This window comes from Glossina fuscipes, unplaced genomic scaffold (assembly GCF_014805625.2).
Source record: "Glossina fuscipes isolate IAEA_lab_2018 unplaced genomic scaffold, Yale_Gfus_2 2, whole genome shotgun sequence".
Lineage (NCBI taxonomy): Eukaryota > Metazoa > Arthropoda > Insecta > Diptera > Glossinidae > Glossina > Glossina fuscipes.
This window is the reverse complement of record NW_023998416.1, coordinates 26,672,092-26,691,927: the sequence shown is the minus strand read 5'-3', so window position 1 is coordinate 26,691,927 and position 19,836 is coordinate 26,672,092. Positions and strand designations below refer to the sequence as shown.

Genomic DNA, 19,836 nt, shown 5'->3' with positions numbered 1-19,836 from the left:
ATTCCAAAAAAGCTCTAAAAGAAGGAATAAATTAAATATCCATATTTTACAAAGTTGGTGGACGCAGTTGATTTTTTCTAATTTTTTAGAAAAGAAAATTTCAAATTGATATCGTGTCCCTGAAGCAGATGCTTTCACTTTTGTGAAGAAAAGTGCGTTTACACAGCGGTTAGGAGGCACATGGGCACATGGACTGACAAGTAAAGCGACAAGAGTTCAGATTTGATATGAATCAATAGCATGTCGAGTCTACAAGGATCTCTGAAGCTTGTCTCCAAGTATCGCAAACATTTTGGCAATAGAAGGAAACTTCAAAATGCTATAATATTAAGCAGGCGTAGCACATATTTTCCGTTTTTAAACAGCTGATGCGGGTCCACCCTATAGATGTTTTTTTTTATCGTTTTTAACGTTGTATATAATGTGGCTTGTAAGAAACGAGCAAAAAATTTTTGTTTTTTTTATTTAAGTTATACTGCAGGCTTGTCCTTTAAGCGTGTCAGTCCAATGTCGGTATTACCTTGCGTACAAGAACAAGAAGTAAATAGCTTACGAGCAGGAGAATGTTACTTACCACCGACACTACGCAGATGGAGAGACGGACGGACAGATGCAAATCCTTAAATCGGTTCAGAGTTTGATGCCGATGAGAGATATATATACACCTTACGGGATCTGTGACGTTTTGTTCGAACAGGACAACGTTTACTACCGAGGCGGACGGAGAGATGCAAATGCTTAAATCGGTTCAGAGTTTGATGCCAATGAAAGGATAGATACACTTTATCGTATCTGTGAAGTTTTGTTGTGGCTGTTACAAACGTTTTGACAAAATGAATATTCCGCTTATTCTTCGTTGATCTATAAGTGATGGTGAAGTATAAGTGCTTTCGTTATAAGCTATTGTATAAGAGTTTTTATATTGTATTTCCTTAGTTCTAGTAAATCCTAATAAGGAATACATGGTTCCAAGACAACATAGTTGCCTTAATATGCACTTGCTTTCACGAAAACTCTTGCGTGGCGACAAAGCCGAAACTGTCCAGCTTACACTGCAAGACTCGGAAATTTGCAGGTGTTTTTATTAAAAGAAACATGGCACTCTTCAGGCTAATTGTTAAATATTCCATTTATTAAGGGCATGTCGTGTGCCTAAGCAAGATTAATTTGACTTTAACTTAAAAACATGTTCCCATCAAATTTTAAATCCAAAAATGATTTCATTGTCGGATCTCAAGCGTTTTCAAATCAATCTTATTTAGTAAACATCAGCGTTCTTTTCGTGAGTATGGCGACCCTAGAAATCACAACAGAAGATGACGGACACGATTTACTTTGATGCACCTAATGATCGGTATCCTTTTGCAGCAACTATCATGAGTGATGTTAGCACATTTTATATCGAAAATAAAAGAATGGAAAATGTCAAGGTCAAAAACAATGTCAAGCTAGAACTTGTACAAAGATTTTACGTGAACTATTTATGTGCGCTTGCATCAATTTTTTGGCAAACTTTTGCATACTTGAGTGTTTGTATGATAGGTTTTCTTCAACTTATATGAATACAGCTGCTTAAACTAATTTGGCAGTGCATCTATGTCAGAATTGGCAATTGTTATCTTCCTTCTTCCTCTTTCATTAACGTTTTTTGTTAATATTGATTTGACTTTCAATGTCGCTTAATTTTCTTAAATTGCAACAAGTACGAAAATTATATTCGATAGCGACCGAATCTTTTATACCCTTCACCGTTTGAATGTAACAATATGTAGGTTTGTAATGGTCTCTGGTGCTTCCTTCTGATAACTGCAAACGATTCGATAAAGTAATGGAATTTCGAAATTCTATAAGGCTTTTTTTCATTTTTTGTATAGGTGCTACAATATCATTCATAGAATAAGAAAGGAAATTTTTATGTCCTCCGCCTTATCTGACCCAATTTCAATACCAAACAGCGTGAAAGAACTTGTAGAGTTTTTGGCTAACTTGAAGTCGATTACATCATTTTTTGTAGCGAGGAGAACGCTTACTGCATACTTTATGGATGTGATCAGAGAGACGGACACGTTTTACTCGTTTTGGAATTTAATGACATATTTTAGCTGAGGTTCACTTCTGAATGTTGCAAACGTTTCGACAAACTAAATGGCATCCCTATGTCTTCGATGATAAGTGTAAAGAGAAAGCGATTTAATTCTTTATTAACGTAAAAGTTTCACTTACCGATTTATCATCAAGTCTATCGACTCGACATCTAATGACAGCTTCCGTATGACCAGTGCGTGCAGTTATATTACGCGGCATACCAAAGTCAAATATTGGCATTGCATCTTTCGTTAACGGATATGTAAAGTCATCATTATCGAAGCTGGTCATTTGACTGAGCAACGATTGACTTGTGTCGGCCATTAAACCGCCGCCATCTATGATGGAGAGACTTTGAAAAGTATGATTATTGTTCGTACCGAGTGACATTCCGCTGTTGAATATAAATTCCGTTGAAAATGATTGCATTTGTTGTTGTTTTTCTTGTTGTGGTATTTCCGTCTCGCGTCTCGTCTCCTCTTCTTCTTCTTCTTTTTGGTAAATCTCATTGTTGTGGCTCTCCGACAGTTGCGAAGGCGTTTGTAATTGTCCTTCCATTTGCGGTTTCATTTGCACTTGCTGTTGCGAGTGCACATCGTGTTGTTTGTTGGGCGGGTATTCATTTAACTGAACGGTAAAGGTAATTGGTGATTTTCCAGTATCTACTTCATCCGTTGAGTTTCCTTTTGGTATTTGTACAGCCATGGCATTCAATACTGAAAAGAAACAAAAGACAACTGAATGAGCACAAAAAGGCATACTTTTTCACTTTTCATTCTTCACGTTACACACAACGCACTATTCAATGCGTTTGCCTGACGTGAAAGGGGAATAAAATTACATTTTCTTCGCTTTTGTGCTGTTGAAGGGCTTTATGCAGTTGCATTTTTCATTGCAAGGTTTGTTTCATCTTTGGTGCTGCTCATGTTTTCTTTTTCTCTCTCTCTTTCATTTTTATAAGCTTATTACGGAAAGTTTGTCTTGCATTTTTTGTTTTTTTTTTTGTTTTTTTTTTTTGAATTCTTTCTTATTTCTGTGCAAATGAACGATGTCTACGCGTAGATTATACTACGTTAAAGATGGAAGATGAAATGATTGTGGCGAACATAAAATGCTGTAATTTTAAATACTTTGCAAATTACTTCCCAAATAATTTTAATCTTAAAATGCTTTTGGCTCACTATAGCAGATGTGTAAAAAAAAAAAAAAAAAAAAAAAAAAAAAGAAGAATATAAGGTGACTGCGAGATGAAAGTTTCACTTTTCGCTTTTCACTTTTTACATGGGTTTCATCATCCATTGTGTGGGGATAATACGTTTTTCGTGAAATGCATAGCAAAATGAAAATACATTTACAACGAAATGACAAAGCGAAAAAGTGTTAAAAGGTAAGAAGAGTTACATAAATATTTTTCTTCTTCTTTTTTTTTTTTTTTTTTGTTATAGAAAAATGCTTGCAAACATTTTGTTTAATATGAAATGAAACTTTTGACGGTATTGTTAACAAAATTTTGAGTTTACTTTGAGTTAAGTATCTTTTGTTTTTATTCTGTTTGTGATGTGTGTAAAGAATAAAACTACTTATGTAAATATATACATGCATATATTATTGATAATTTTCAAAAATATCTTCAATTAAATACATAGAGGAAATGCAAACATTTTAAACTGAGTTTTACGTTTACCCCCAACGCCTTAACCGACAATGGGGAACAAGCTGAAAGGCACAGATTACATAATATATGTGTACGATGTGCTATGTACAATGCATGAGCAGAGTATTTTAGCAAAATTTTACAACAATTTGCATAACATTAATGAACTACTACCACGAACACCACTAACTGCAGCAAAAACCACCGAAAATAAAAGTTGTCAAGAACAAGTTAATAAATGGCAGCAAAATTTTAATGTATTTTCACTTGGCTTGTCGTTAAGAAATATACGAAATAGTGCATACATGTGTATACATGTGTTCATGTTGCTGACGATAATGATGACGATGATGACGATGTTAGCTTTAAAGCAGAAAATTTGAAAACATCATATGGTTTAAGTTGCTATTATATATTCATTCAATTTCGAATATTTGTGTTAATTATATTAACTGATAAATATGATTGGCGATAAATGCTATAAAATTTTAAAAAGCATTCGAAATTGTGGTATATTTTTTCAATTTATAAAATTTTTCATAAATAATTACTTAACAAAGAATCAATTATGTTTATTCAAACTACACAACGCGTTTTTTTATTAACTTGTTTTTGTTTGATCAGCCATTCTTTGCACGTCGCCTGCACATGTACGAAAGGTGACGATCCAGGAAGACTAAAAGGGAGCTTTAAAGATGTTGCTCTATTCGGTAATTAACAAAATTTCTAGATCTCATAAGCTGACTGAAAATTTCCACCTTACAAAATGTATTGCATAATTTAAAGTCATGATGGCGGGCGAAAATGAAATTTGAATAAACGGTTTTCTTAAAAAAAACTATTAATAGGACTGGCAAGGAACTCAATCTGGGTAATCGTAAATATCCCTTGATCATCGTAAACAACAGATCTTTTAAAAAATATATATATATGTGATTAACTTGTACGCTATTGTAACTTTTAGTTTCGATTAGTAATTTAGAAAAACTTTCTATGTAGTTTGTGCTTCTCATATTAAACGATCGGGAAATGAATTCAAATTCAAAAATTGTTACTAAAACTCAATGCGTATATTTCGAGGTATTGGAGTGGTTGAACGGATAATTGCTTGTACTTTGTTTTATAAGACAATATCAAAATTCCTTTTAATTTGAGTTCAGTAGTAAAAAGTCTTATAAACAAAATTCTGATGCTTCGCCTTCTTTGCCACACATTAATTCGTGAAGTGCAGCGGTTTTTTTTTTTTTTTTTAAAATAAGAAGAAAATTCGTTGCATGTGCAGAGAAAAGAGAAAATGCGATAAAAAGCTTTCAACTTTTTAGTAACTTAACTCAAAGGTGTCGTAGGTTCAAACGTCAAAAAGAAAATAAAATCCAAACATAAGAAATCTGTCAAAGCAATGAGAACATTGTCAACTACAAGACAAAAGTAGCCTCTTGCTAAATCAGTGTTTTTTTTTTTTTTTTGAATTGCAAAAAGAAATGCCTTACCTTGGAATTAGACTGGCTCTGCAACATCTATTGACATAAGAGTTACGTACCACAAGCGTATATAAAGTTGTAATGAGCCAAAGGAAAAGCCGTGGCTTCATTTTAAATTACCACTGCAACATATCTTGACATAAGGGTCACGTACCACAAGGGCATACAGAGTTGTAATGAGCCAAAGGAAAAGCCATGGCTTGTTATCAAATCGACACTGCAGCAACTATTGACATAAGGGTCACGCACCACAAGGGCATACAGAGTTGTAATGAGCCAAAGGAAAAGCCAAGGCTTGTTTTCAGACCGGCACTGTAATGCTGCAGCGACTTAAGATTTGAAGATTTGTAATGAGAACCAAAGGAAAAGTCTTGTCTTCATTTTAGACCAGTACCGCAACATCTTTTGGCATAAGGCTAACGTACGACTATAGCATATAAAGTTGTAATGAGTCAAACTTAATTTCTCGTAAGTTACTAATAAAATGATTTTAAAATTTCCTATGTTTTCTCGGAATTAACTGTATGTGGATCGCACTGTATGCGCATTAATATTGATTTGTGGCCTGAACTGCTTAAAATATTTACTAATTATGCCAAGTTTCACGATTGCGTAAATTTTTGCAATTCTTCACAAAATCTTTCTTGGATTAAGTATGTATATATATATATATATATAAATATACATCTTATTGAATGACTCCCTTGGGCAAAATATAATGAAAGGAAAAAAATTAATAGACTCTGTGCTAAGTACAATAAGACAATGAAAAACCCATTATTATTTTTCTATGGTTTGCTTCTCATAGCTTTTTAGCGAATTGTGTAACCGATAAAAATATATATATATTTTTTAAACGGTCTACGTTTTCATCCTTTTCTACAAGGACATAAATTCTAAGACAACCTCAATAAAATTAAGTGAAGAAAAAACGCTGCCAACAAGAACAATAAAAATGTATATCAATCATATGTTGTAAAAAAAGAAAGCCAACTAAATCTACTTAGTTTGGTAATTTCGCTTCACTCTGCTACTTCAGTAACTTAAAAAGTTCATATATATACACTGTATATTTAAGTGAATGCATTAATGTATATACAAGTATCTGGCAAGTATTTTAAAGCGTGTACATAATGTCTTTTCAAGTGAGTCACAATTTCGTTTGTGTGTTGGTGTGTGTGTGTGTGCGTGTGTGTGTGTAGGCTTCTATTTTACAATTCAATCTAAAGAATAAATATGAAAAGCTTTTGCCTGCGAAAGAGACAATTTGATATTGCCATCATATTACATTACGTTCAAACAATAAAAGAATGGCAAAGAGAAAAACCCAACCATGTATCGCATACATATGTCGACACTGCAAGAAGATGGTAAACACTTTTCGATTTTCCTTTAAGCAGAACGGCTTATATTTAAAAAGAAACAGCGAACTAAAATATAACGCTTATCAAAAAAAAAAAAAAAAAAAAAAAAAAAAAATTATTTAAAAAAAAGTGTTTTTTCTCTGCCTTTTTAAGTTGCTTTTTACATTCTCCTCCTCTACGTTTTGGTTTTTCGGTTTATTTTTTATTTGTTATGTTCAATAAATCGTTTTTAAAACAACCACATTTATACACAATACTATATGTATACATACCTATATAGTATATACCTATAGGCACAATAAATAAATACATATTTGTATACATGTGTGTTTTTAAGAATACATATATATCCAGGTGCTTGGTGTGGAAGCAATTCCTTATCGATTGTTCTAAGAGATGGCCTTACTCAGGTTGTGGGCGCGAAAGTATAATGTGTAAATCTTAGTTATTCCACCAAAGTGTAACGTAGTGTCCACGTATCAAGGAAAGCAATAAATGGCAATCACTACTGCCATCGAGCAGAAAATGATGCACAATATAACGATTTTAAGAATATTATGGAAAAATTCGTTGGTAACGACAGAACAGAGATATGCTGTGACATTAGTGCTTCCGATCAACGTTGATTTCCGTCGATGATTTATTACATTACAGGGCTTTCATCCTTGTAACCATACTCATACAATTACATACCATACATAGATGGCCTTAAAAATCTATTTGCACTTTCGACATGGAATTCATATTTTACTTCCTTTTATTGTCTACTCTCACAAGCATTAGATGTCTTTTAGCCTTTTTAGCAATGTGTAGCTAGCAACACACAATACTTTTTCCAAATCCGATACAAATATCTTTTATAATTTTCTTGAAATAAGTGTTTTTTTTTTTTTTTTTTTCATAAAAAAAACTATTAAAGAAATATTTCTACACTTAATGTATGAATAAAAATGAAATGTGTATGCAAAAGCATTTCTGTAGATCTTTACAAGGTCGTCCGTCTCCAAAGAGGATTACGAATACAAGTCAATGCCAGCATGCATTCTTGTTTCAAACCGATATGTGACATTGTATATATTCAGTATACACACACACACACAAATAAAAATGTTTTATTTGCCTTTTAAACGAGTCCTCAATATTCAATACATCAATATTTGATAAACGATGGTACTGATGAACGCAGATCATTTCATATTAAACTTGTCACCTAATTTTAAAGAACTTTGCAATGCTTATTGTATATGTATTACAGTTGTTGACTATAATATTTTAGAATTTGATTTCGTATTTATTTTTGCGACAGCAACTAATCTTAAAAGTTGATAATAGATTGTAGTTTTCTATCTAAAATTTGATGCCTAAACTTATAACCTACGACTAGAATAGTATGCTTTATGGCTTATATTCGTATATGCAAGGTACGTAAACATGAAACCGGAATTTGCCTATAGATGGTTGTAGCTATCAATCATATTTTTGCCAATCTGCGTCATTTGCACAATTTTTTGGTTGATATCTGAGTAATGTTTCGCAACTCATAGCACTAGAAGTTTTATATAACAATACAGCGTGATAACGTTGAACATGTCGGGCAAATTTGTGACAAAAGGAGAGTATTACTCTTGTGGAGAGCGGAATATATTTTGACAAGTGAAACACAAAAATTCAGGCATACCCGTCACGTAGGTCATAATACCGCATCGTAATGGCAAGAAGAAAATTTTTTGAAGGACATGGGTCTGCCACAATCTGGGGAAAGGATTGACGCCGAACACTATCAAAAACAATCAATCAAATTGAACAGTTTGCTGTTCAAAAAAGAACTTGAACAGGAGGATATTTCGTTACATGTCATTTGTCCATCCATCCATCCAATTGGAGACACATTGAAAGCGCTCACATGGGAAGTGCTGGTTTCTTCCGGTTAACACTTGTTTGCAACGCGTTAGTTCGTACGGAGATTTGAACAATAAACGACTTGAAGGAAAGCAAGCAGTAGCACCCAAAAGTTCTCAGAGTATTACGAAAAATAGAAACCTAGCGCTACGGATTACTTCGAATAAAATATTTTTTATTGGTTGTATATTTTCTATCCGATGTCCTATTGCGTATTAATTAATATACCTTGTAATCATTGAAATGTTAACACTAAGTAAAGTCATACCATGCGAGTGTGAACCACCCACTATTTACGCTTTTGGTATATATATATTGATTTGGTCGTATAGCATAATGAATGCAAGTATTCGATAACTAACTAGCGGCACTTGTATAAATTTTCGTTTGTTGTTAGCATTTTGTTGGTTATTTATTTGTGGTTTCTCCTTTTTGCTTATTTCGATTGGCTTTTGCTTTTATTTATTTTATGCGGTGAAAATATTTTTTATAAAAATTTAAACATTTCAAAACCAGTTGCCTTTTGGCTAAAGATCTATATAAATTTCTATAAAAAATTGTGAAATTTGTTTCGAAATGAGCATTAAAAGCAGAACAGTAGTTAACCAAAGCATTCTTATAAAGTAACAGATGAAAGCTTCCCCGGTATATCAGACCTAAAAATTGTATGTATATTTTCATTCATTTAAGTATTTGGCTAATAAAAATCAATCATCACTTACGGTAAACAAAGAAGCTTACAGTTAATTATGTTATACCTGTAATATGAATAATTAACTTGCACGTAAATATTCGCATAAAGTGAATTATTAACACTTTTACTCAGTACATCGGGCAAGAAGAGCGGCGAATAAATGCATTAATAATAATCGTGGTTATATTAGCCAACCAGGGCGTAAAAGGGATTAAGTGATTCATAGCTAATGTAATAGAATGCATCAAAATTAAATTTTAACCCTTAAGGAACACTAATGTCAGTATATGAGCAGCACCATGACATTGGTTCGTTAAGGATTAGAATGGAAAATATGAGAAAATAGAAATAATTTCGAAAAACGAAAATATTTGAATAGAAAATATCGTATATCATATTATCATCAGTACACGCATTATATACACATCACCATACAACCTATAACACAATATTTATTTGAAGTTAAAATCTCATCTTTCTAGACTGGATAGTAAGTGTGTGCGAAGAGATCTTATATTCTTGAATTTTATTTAACATCAAAATTTAATAAATTTTGAATCTGTGATGGTTTGAAAAATATCATTGAGAGTTAGCAGATCATCCAATAAAATATCTCATCTGGCGCTATACCCATCGGAAATCGAATAACCTTTATTAAGGCTTTCTCCTCTTGTTATCAGACAGCAGCTTGATCGCTTCGCCAACCTTCCATTTGGATTTCAAGTGTTGACTTGCAAAGTGGTTAGAGTTAAGTGCAGCTATATGAAAAACCCGTTGCTTAATTCCAATTATTATACGCACCACCGAAAGATGGTGGTGTAGTCATTTTGTCATAATGTTGGCAACACCCAAAAGGAAGCTTTGGATACTCTATATAGTGTATATACGGGAAATTCTGAAACGATTTAGGCATGTCCCTCTGTAAAAAGAAGCTATCGACTTCAAATTTGCATTGTAATAACCGATGAATGACTGATGAACATTGTATAGCCGGACCAAAATCTTGATCTGTTCAAATATTCTTTACAGAGTTTCTAAGTTCTTAACGATACAAAGTGAGAGACAGATTTGTAAGACCTTTCTTGCTGCCTTATTGCTAAACATGATTTTTGTAGAACGTCAATGATAAATCCGTGTAGCGGGATTCCAAATACAGCTTATGAATATGACATTAACTATTTTGCTGGTGAATCGTATCTAAACACATAAATTATGCTTCATCTGCAAGAACACTCTGTGTAAGTTTCATTTAAATTTATGAAGAATGAAGAAAGTAGAATGAAATAAGAAAAATAGTTGACAATGCTGACTGAACGAAAACTGAATAGAATAGATAGACAAATAGGGAATAAAATCAAAGAAACGGAACAATGTAATGTAACAGCGGTGTTGTTGAGTTGTGCATGAAGAATTGTTTTGTTATAATCATTGCTCTATCCTTTATTTAATTATTTGTAATAAACATTGAAATAATGGAAGCTAACAAAGTATAAGCACGAGTGACCGATCCGCATTTATGATTTCAGAAGAATTTTAGAATAAATGTTGTTTATTATTCTATTATTATACTTTTTGCTTTGTTTGCTTGCTTGTAGTAATTAATTTTGGGTAAGCGCGTCGTTCGCATAATATATTTTTAAAGCAAAGAATGTTAGAGTTTTCTAATTTTTAAATTTCTCTACTCCAGTAGATGAATTATTATTATTAATTTAGTGAATTAGAGATATATTACAAATTATAAGAGTAAAGTCTTAAAGCACTAGGCTCTGTAGTTGTTTGGCTCTATTGAAAACTCTACTCCTTGAAGCCTGGACCCTGGGTTGCTGGTGAAAATTCTTTGCTTGCTTAGAAAATTACGTAAATCTCCAAAGTTACGATCGAATATTCTTTAGCTTTGCCGCTATTTTTGGGATAAGCTGTCTTTAGTTTAGTTGGAAGTATGGATACATAGTACAGTAAATTTTCTCAAAAATAAATGTTTTTAAGGAAACAAAACCTCCTTTCTTTTGGTTGCAAGATCTACAGCAGCATATATACGTATTTAATAGTCTCTTGTAACGTAGATGATGACGAACACAAGTCATTGGCTTTAGTCAGCTAACACAAGTAGCTTTTTAGGTGGATGGTACTTGCTTCTTAATGATTGAATATTCAGAGCGTGCAAGCGTTTGTTTTGAAATGTTTATGTTTAATGCAGTAAGGAAGAAGAGTGACGACAATTTGTTCAAATATATAACAGAAATATGCTATATGTTTATTTATATATATACATAAAGCGATTTAATTAGTTGAAAATTAAATTAAATGGGATTCCAAAATGCACAATTAAGATTCAATTTGTAGAAGAAAAACTCAAAATGAACGACAAATTCTATAGCTTTAAGCCTTCGTGATAGGATTACCGGCCCTTGGGATATGTAGGGTAACTGATATAAAGTAAATTAAGTGAAGAAAGTGAGATAATGCCAACGTAGCGAGATAATAACCTGGCAGCCGTTATAAGAAGTGGAAGGGGGAGGTCAACGTCTATAGGAAATCTAATTATCTCAGAGATCACTTAGTTGTCTCCCACCAAAGCATTTGAAATTCCTAACAATCTTATCTAGACGCATACAGCGTGCACTTCTGTGCTTTGTAAATATTTAATTGGACATTGAGGAAATGAAAATTTTATTGTAGCTCCGCGGGTGTTACAGGCTTGATGTTGCTGACATAAAATCATCAAAATGTCTTACTCTTCAACGTTCTATTCTTTACATATATATTTTTTCCTCAGAATTAGTTCTATTACCTTAAATACAAATTTAAGGAGCAATTTAACTAATTTCTTAACCTATCGCCTTGAAAATAGGTAAAGGAATTTCATCCAGATTAAAGAATCAAACTGTATGTATATCGGGCTATCATTGTCAGTCGATTCGCACGGTCAACTAAGCAAACTAAACCTAACCTAGTCTAAATCTAACCTAAACCTAATCGGCTCGTTAACGTGCAATTCTCTTACGGATATTAATGGATTTATCTTAGAGTTGGTGATGTTTTCTCCAGTAAACAGTTCGATGCGGAAGGAAGAGAATGTGCAATCTTCCACTACTCTAAATATGATTGCCGTTGTCAATTGATCACATTCATCGCACGTCAGCTGACCGATTTTGATTTGGTCCATTCTTTCTCATTCCATTTCGTTTCAGTACCTATTTATATTTACATATATATATATATATATTTTAGATTAAAAGCTAAATGCATACATTACTCTTATACTTCAATGTAAGATCAAATCAAGCGCGACTTTGGTCTTTACGTTGCATCATTTACAACAAAATTTGTTTAACGGACGGTGTCTTAGGATTTAGTTCAACATATCTATAAAGTTTCAGTTTTTTTGCTTTGATGCTAATAAAGATTAAAAAAAAGACAATCCTTACCATGTTATTTATTGCACCATTTAAAGTTGTGCTGTACTTGAAAAGTTAATTCTTAAAGTAACCCACTCTGTCTATTATGAATTCAATTAAGTGGAAGCGTTTGTTGTTCGTAGAAAAGGTTTCTCCATATACTCGAACATGGGCAACGCAATGTACACTTTGTTTACATGACAATCTTTTCTTTGAAAATTAAAAAAAAAAAAAGAAAAGAAAATAAAGATCAAGTACGTTCGGTTGGAACACTTATTGTTGTATCAATACAAAAGAAAATAAATTGAAAAGAAAAAAAAAAGAATTTATATATCATATAACATAAATAGACAGAGTTTTATGCAATTTATACACTCAGCATGGTGTTTAAACGCAATAAACAAATATATATACATATTTATCTATATGCGTTTGTAAATATGTACCTCTATGCGTTCGTGTTTCAAGAATATATTTACATATGTTGAACATATCAACAAAGCATATAATTTAAGCAAATAAACTAAAAAACATATTTTATTACATTTCCACAAATGCGTACAATTGTAACAGAAAATGTGTACTTAGTTGCAATTGACAAGTAACTGTTGCAAATTGTGATGGCAACAATTTGAAAACAAATTGTCATAAGTATGCAATGAGCACGATTGCACATTGTGTGCATGTAAACAACCTATTTAAATAAATATTTTTTTGCAAATATTTTCTACTCAAGCATATTCTGCAAATAGCAATAAGTTGAATTTTCATATCAGGCCATCGGATCGGCATGCTAGCTCTCTTAGTCAATTTGTAATATTAAAGAGAAAATATCTGGCATTCCTTCGTCCGTCCTTAATGAATGCCTAAGTCCGTCTGTTTTTATGTTTATAAGTTTTCACGTCAAACTGTACTTGCAACCCCTTTTTCCTACTTTCTTTGCGATTATTTTTCAATGATAAATCGCTACGATCCGCGTCTATCCTTATGATCTTCTATTCGTGCGGTTATATCTATAGCTAATGTTGTTTCTCTTTCTGGTCATTTATCTGTATTGTGTATCCTTGCAATCATTTTGATCCAAGACCGTTTATCTTTGTGGTCATTTACCTGCACCGTCGCCTATCCCTATTGTCGTTTACCTTTACGATCATCTATTCACACGGTCGTCTATAGTGCAGTCGCTTATCTCTAAGGTCGTCTATCCTTGCGGTCGTTTATCTTCGCGATAGCGCATTAGCACGACCGGAAATCTTTTCAGTCGTCTATATTTGCAGTTGTCTGTCCTTGCAATCGTTTATTTTTACGGCCGTCGATTGGTCATTTGCTTTTTTCATTTATCGTCTGTCATTATAGTCATTTATCGATACGGTCATCTATCCTTGCGGTCTTTTTTTTTACGATCGCGTATATGAGCGGGCGGAAATCCTTGGAATCGTCTATTTTTACGGTCATCTCTCCTTTCATTCGTTTATTTTTACATTTATCTATTGTTACGCTTATCTAGCCTTGCATTCATTTACCTCTGCCGTCGTCTGTCCTTGTAATCGTTTATCTTAGTTTATGTGTTTGTCCTTATTTTAACGTTTGTATTTACGATCTTTCTCCTTGCTGTAGTCAGATTCGGTTTAAGCTAGATACGATTTTATTTCCATTCCTTCTACTCTGAAAGATATTATTCAGATATGAATTTGTTTCATTTATTTTCTCCTTTTGCTGAAAATTTTAAACAGAATTTATATAATAAGTATATTATGAGTACATATGCATGTTCTATTACTATTAACACTTCATGACCATGTTAAAAGGAAATGAGTAAATTATTAAGGATTTCATCAATATTTACATCATTGCAAAGTTGTAAAGGTGTATGAAGAAAACTATAAAATTTAGTTTTACTTCAATGAATTTATTCCTTTGAATTCTCAATAATTACGAACAAATAAGATTTTGTATTATTTTTCTTCTTCAGATTTAAAGTATAATTATATTTGAAACTTAGCTATATATATAAGAATATAAATTGAATTTCAAAGAACTTTCATCTAGATTACTATGGGACTTGAAACACGTATTTTTAGATTAAATATAAAACTTGTTAAATTGCGCTTTTATGCGATAACTGGAAAAAAGTTTTTAAAACTTTTACCTCTATATCTATCGATATTCTGAAGACATGTCTCGTGTTTGTGTTGCACGACACATAGTGCAATGCAATGCCTTAAACTATGTATAATACGATGTTTTAACATATGTATCTTCAGTATTCTCAAGTGCATGTTAAGAGCGAACGAAATAAATCATATGCAATACAAAAGTTATGGTTTTGCGAATTGTATGCGGTACTTAAACGATCCTTGATGGCATATAAAGTTATATCAACTATAGGGCAAGGATAGCGAAAAGATAACTGTACAGTAAAAGGGAGGAAGTGGGTAAGAGAGACATAAAGAATTCATTACTCAACAAGAAAAAAGCAACTAATAGCTCTTCTGCAATTTCAATATATGTGTGTATGTATGTATTGAAATTTATACGGCAACTTAAGTGTTATGGGCATTTTGTTAAAAATTGTTAAATATTGCCGCTGTAGAGTATTATGACTTTTTTCTTATGCCATAAATTTTCTTTAAAGAACTTACATCAGCTTATGTATGCTTTTTCTTTTTCTCAACACAAATCTCGTACTTGGCGTATGAAAATGTTAAGATGAAATGAAAGTGCATAGTAAGGGTAAGACATTTAAAGGAAAAGAAAGTAAAATGTATATTCATGAATTTACAAAACTAAGTAAAAACAGCAAGAAAAGAAAAACCATTTAAGACAATTATGCACACCGTACAGCAACTTATGATTGAAGTGTGATAAAACATCTGGAAATTGTTACTATGAACTCAGATGCATTTGAACTTTCTTTACTGTTAATTTATGGAAATTCTGGTAAATACTTAGGGCAAATGCAAAGATGAATATTTATTGGTTTTGAAATGAATATTTTGCTAAGGTTGCACCAAGCAATCTTGTAACGATTCAATTGTAGCATAACAAATTATTTTTACACTCTCTTCCGTTTACTATGAACTAACAGCAAATGCCAAATTTCCACAAATGGTGAAGTACTAGTGTCGGTCGAAAATCATAGACAAATAATTTTCATCTAGTGTGAGTATAGTTTACTAATACATACTTGTAGTTTGTATAGGATGTTTGTTTTGCAAGATAGAGCGAATATCCATTCATATGATGCATTGGTTTTATAAAGAATTTTCTGTGTGTACACTTCACGTAAGTTAATTGCTAAATTTATGTGGATATGAAGTGCTTGAAGGTAGATCCACCTTTCATTATGCCAACCATTTCAGAAACAATTTTTGGGGGATTTTGGTCACGTAGCTTCATCGATTGGCATGTCTACTTCGCAACATCGAAGCTTCTTATCTCACCTTCATTTAACTTATCAATACTCCTGCCTACATTGTATTGTTATGTCTTGAGCAAAGCGAACGCAGCTGCGTCTACAACTGCAAAGGCGTTTTACTGATAACCTATGATTATTTAATTATACAATGCTTGTGCCGGTACCTCGATAACCGTCAGAATACCCTCAATTTATTTCTATATGTTAATATTGTGTAAATTATTATGTCATCTAGGTGCGAATATCATGGAATCTCGTAATCTAAGTAAGTAACATAAATTTTAATTTTTCTAATATTGAAATGGTCGATTAATTTTTATTTAAACTTAACAATATATATAATCTTTTTTACCTTATATATATATATTACATATATATTATATATACATTGAATTATAGTTAATTATAGATATAAGTCGTTTGCTTAGTGTTCGTTTGTTTTGTTTTGTTTGTTAGTTCTGTAAACATTTTCTTTGAAAAGGTCCTGACTGGAGAGGTTTTTGCATTTCTTTTCCTTTTTGAAAATCCTTTTGTTAGCCTTGAGCAAGTCTCTACTATTTTTTTTTTTTTTTTTCGTAAGCCATTGCACTTATGTGTTGCGGAGGAATTGATCTCTGTGTTTGAATATGTGCCCGATAACACATGTAATAATATGATGACTAACCTAAAATGTAACAGAGAACGGAACAATTCCCATTAATGAATAGGTTTCCGTTGGTTTAAGGTGCAGAATAATGGTATGCGATGCCTTTAATATATGGAAAACACAACTTTTGATAAATATATACTGTAAATGATTTATGTATGTAATATTTATATACAGTGGACTTCCCTAAAACACGGTAGATTCGTTCCCTGTTATATAAATTTATGTTGCACTAGTCACTTAGATTATACAAAGACGTCCACAGCCCATAGATATTAACTTAGTTGCTATATTTAAGATAACTTTCTTTAATTATCACGTTTAAGAAACTATACGGTAACGGTTCTTATTGATGCTGAATAATAAATTTTTTTTTTTCACCTGAAAGGGAGAAAGAGAGAGAGACAGAGAAATGTATAAAAATATATCAATGCATAGCGTATTATATAAGCATGTTATACGAATGTGGTCACAATTTCTCTACCGCATTATGCAAACGTGTGTTATACGAACACATCTTACAAGGATGTTCACTGTACATATCAATTTACTAAGAAAATGCTAATAAAAATCACAATTCGCAAGGAAACCAAGGACTGAACGAATCGTAATATTCACCAATACTGCTGTAAAAGCGAACAAAAAACTTTCAGAGATGCAGGTAGATATTTCGAAAAACGAAATTCCTTCTTTAAACATCGCTTTTTCCCCATTCTTAATCAAGCAGTCAATATAAATACAAAATGCCAAAGTCTTCACATACGGCCTTCATTAGAGGCGAAAAAGTTCTTTTTCACAGGTGTTTTTAAAGGTTATTATACACAAAAAAAAAAAAAAAAAATATTTACATCGAAAGATTTACACTCGTTTGTGCTATCAACTTTTGCTGCAAGACGACAAATTTTAAGAAAAATAGTATTGTATTGTAAGCGCGAGAAATATCGTATGAAAGCAACTAGCACTTAACCAGTGTAACGATATACCATAAAAACTGTTCCAGTTAAACAAAGAAATGAAATAAAATTAATGCAGCTACACGGCATCAGTCCAATTGTGACGTAAAAATGCATTTTGATATAGGACACCTGTACTTGAAAAAGTGTTCATTCTGTATGTAATATTAAGAGCTTATTGCTAACTAAGTGTACGTGTCAGAAACATTTGGAGAAGCTAAGCAAGCAGGCACAACGTCAAGTGGTAGAATTTAATGATATTTTTGATACTTGCGTTTGTGTAGATGTTATAGTTAATAGTAAATGTCCAATACATAGACTAGGTTTCATTTGAGCCAAAAGCTATGCATTATAACATTCCATACCATGTTAGAGTATTTACATCTGTATTTGCGGGCAATATGATAAATTTTCTACAATCTAGCCATCAAGTAATCCGGACATATGTATGCACACACCGATGTAAAATTCAACAGACATGTGATCGCCAGTTGATTTTACTTGATATTATTCATCGGTCTATGCGGCAGATGACACGGAATCCATGTCAGTCATTCATTGCGGATTCATTGCGAGTTGTTGCTTCGACATGGTTTTTGGTTACTATGATTATATCTATGACATATGTAGGTGCGTGCGCGTATGTGTGTCAGAGCATTTGTTAAATAGAAAACAAAAAATAAAATAAAAAGTAAAAGAGAACAAAGAAAAAAACAAAAAAAAAAAACATAGTAAAAAGTCACTGCTTTTGTATAATGTGTAAACCTTCAACTTTTACTAAAAGTGCCATTACTTGTCGCTATACATCACACTAGCACACAATTACATTTCCACAGTCACTCATTGCAAAAGTTCCTTCCTACGAGTTTTATGTTATTTTCTCTTTTTTTTTTTTTTTTTTTTTTTTTTATTTACTTTTATTTTGGTTGAGATATCCTCTTCCATTACGTTTTGCTTGTCATTCGGAAAATAAGTTGTAAAAATTCGGTGGCAAAAGAAATGAAATGAAAAATCAGGAAAAGTATGAAAACAGATACACACACACATACACAATAGCGCATACGATGGGTTTGACGAGCACAACCCCCCCCCCCCCCCCACACACACACACACACACACACGCACACCAACATTGGGATGCTCCTGATAGATTCGTAGTGAAAAGATGTTACGGGCGACGAAGCGAAGGAAGGAAGAATGGTACGTTTATATGTAAGAAATGAAATAACATACCAAAGGAAAACGATCAGAAAAAAGAGAAAGAGCGAAATAATAAAGAAGGCGGACTGTGGGTGTTCTTATCCACCCAGTATAGCTGAAGTGTTTTACATTAAAGTGACGTGTCTTCTTAGTGAGTGAAATTGCACAAAACGAAATTCAATTCAATCCAATTCAGTTCAGTTCAGTTCAACTATTTGAATGCATTTTCTTTTTTCTTTTCATGCATTGTTTCCGTTTTTCTTCTTTGTTTTAAAATTTTAAAATATTAAATTACGTGTTTAGAATACAATGAACTTAAACAATATGCATTCACTTACGTGGTATTTTAATTTTTTATCACATTTCAGAATTTATTAAGTCTGTTGACATTGGTCTGGCAAGAAAGCACATTGGATTGCTATGAAAAGATGAAATGTAATGATATTAAACAAGAAACGAAAAAACGCTATATTTTCAAGTTGCTACCCATTCCTGTAGGAGTCACTTGTCAGAAGCACTTTTAATATTCTAACGTTATTCCCCAAAAGTGTATCGCTTTTGTTTATAGACGTAAGAACGGAAGCGTTCAACAAAGTCAATGGTTAAAGTGGATGTTAATCGCTGGGCTGATAACGGCCAGTCTAATATTGTCATCTGCACTCTTAACTGTCCCTAATAACATTTTCGCTTGATTGGAGAAGCTCATAATATACTACACACAGCTGATCATACCTAATGTAAGTGCCTTGGATATTCAGCTTTAATGTCAATACCGATTGTGGGGAGGCAGAGTTGTCAACTGGTTTTTCCATCACATTTCCATCACTCTCAGAAAAAAATGATAAATATTGACAGATCGCAAGTTGAGATGTATGCTTTTCTTAAGACTTTTTTATAAGAGACATTTTGGATCTATAATAAAAGATGGAAGTTTTCTTTTCTCTACCATCTCACATATTCAAATTAAAAATTTATTAAATTTATTATTAAATTATTCAACCTACAGGCTTATTTAAAACAATTCAATAAAGTTTATACTGGGAT

General features: G+C 32.4%; 1 protein-coding gene across 2 annotated transcripts in view; it reads right to left on the bottom strand.

Annotated features, from left to right (window-relative positions):
* Positions 1–19,836, bottom strand: part of LOC119633004 — a 133,800-nt gene that overhangs the window by 17,433 nt on the left and 96,531 nt on the right. Inside the window, exons 1-2 of one of the 2 annotated variants that reach the window (XM_038026190.1) lie at positions 2,927–3,031; positions 2,224–2,801 (exon numbers count right to left, since the gene is read on the bottom strand). In XM_038026190.1, the coding sequence (XP_037882118.1) occupies positions 2,224–2,790 (567 nt within the window). In that variant the 5' untranslated portion in view covers positions 2,791–2,801; positions 2,927–3,031. Of the gene's footprint in view, positions 1–2,223; positions 2,802–2,926; positions 3,032–19,836 lie in introns of those variants that run through there. The other variant, XM_038026189.1, reaches the window with a different exon arrangement.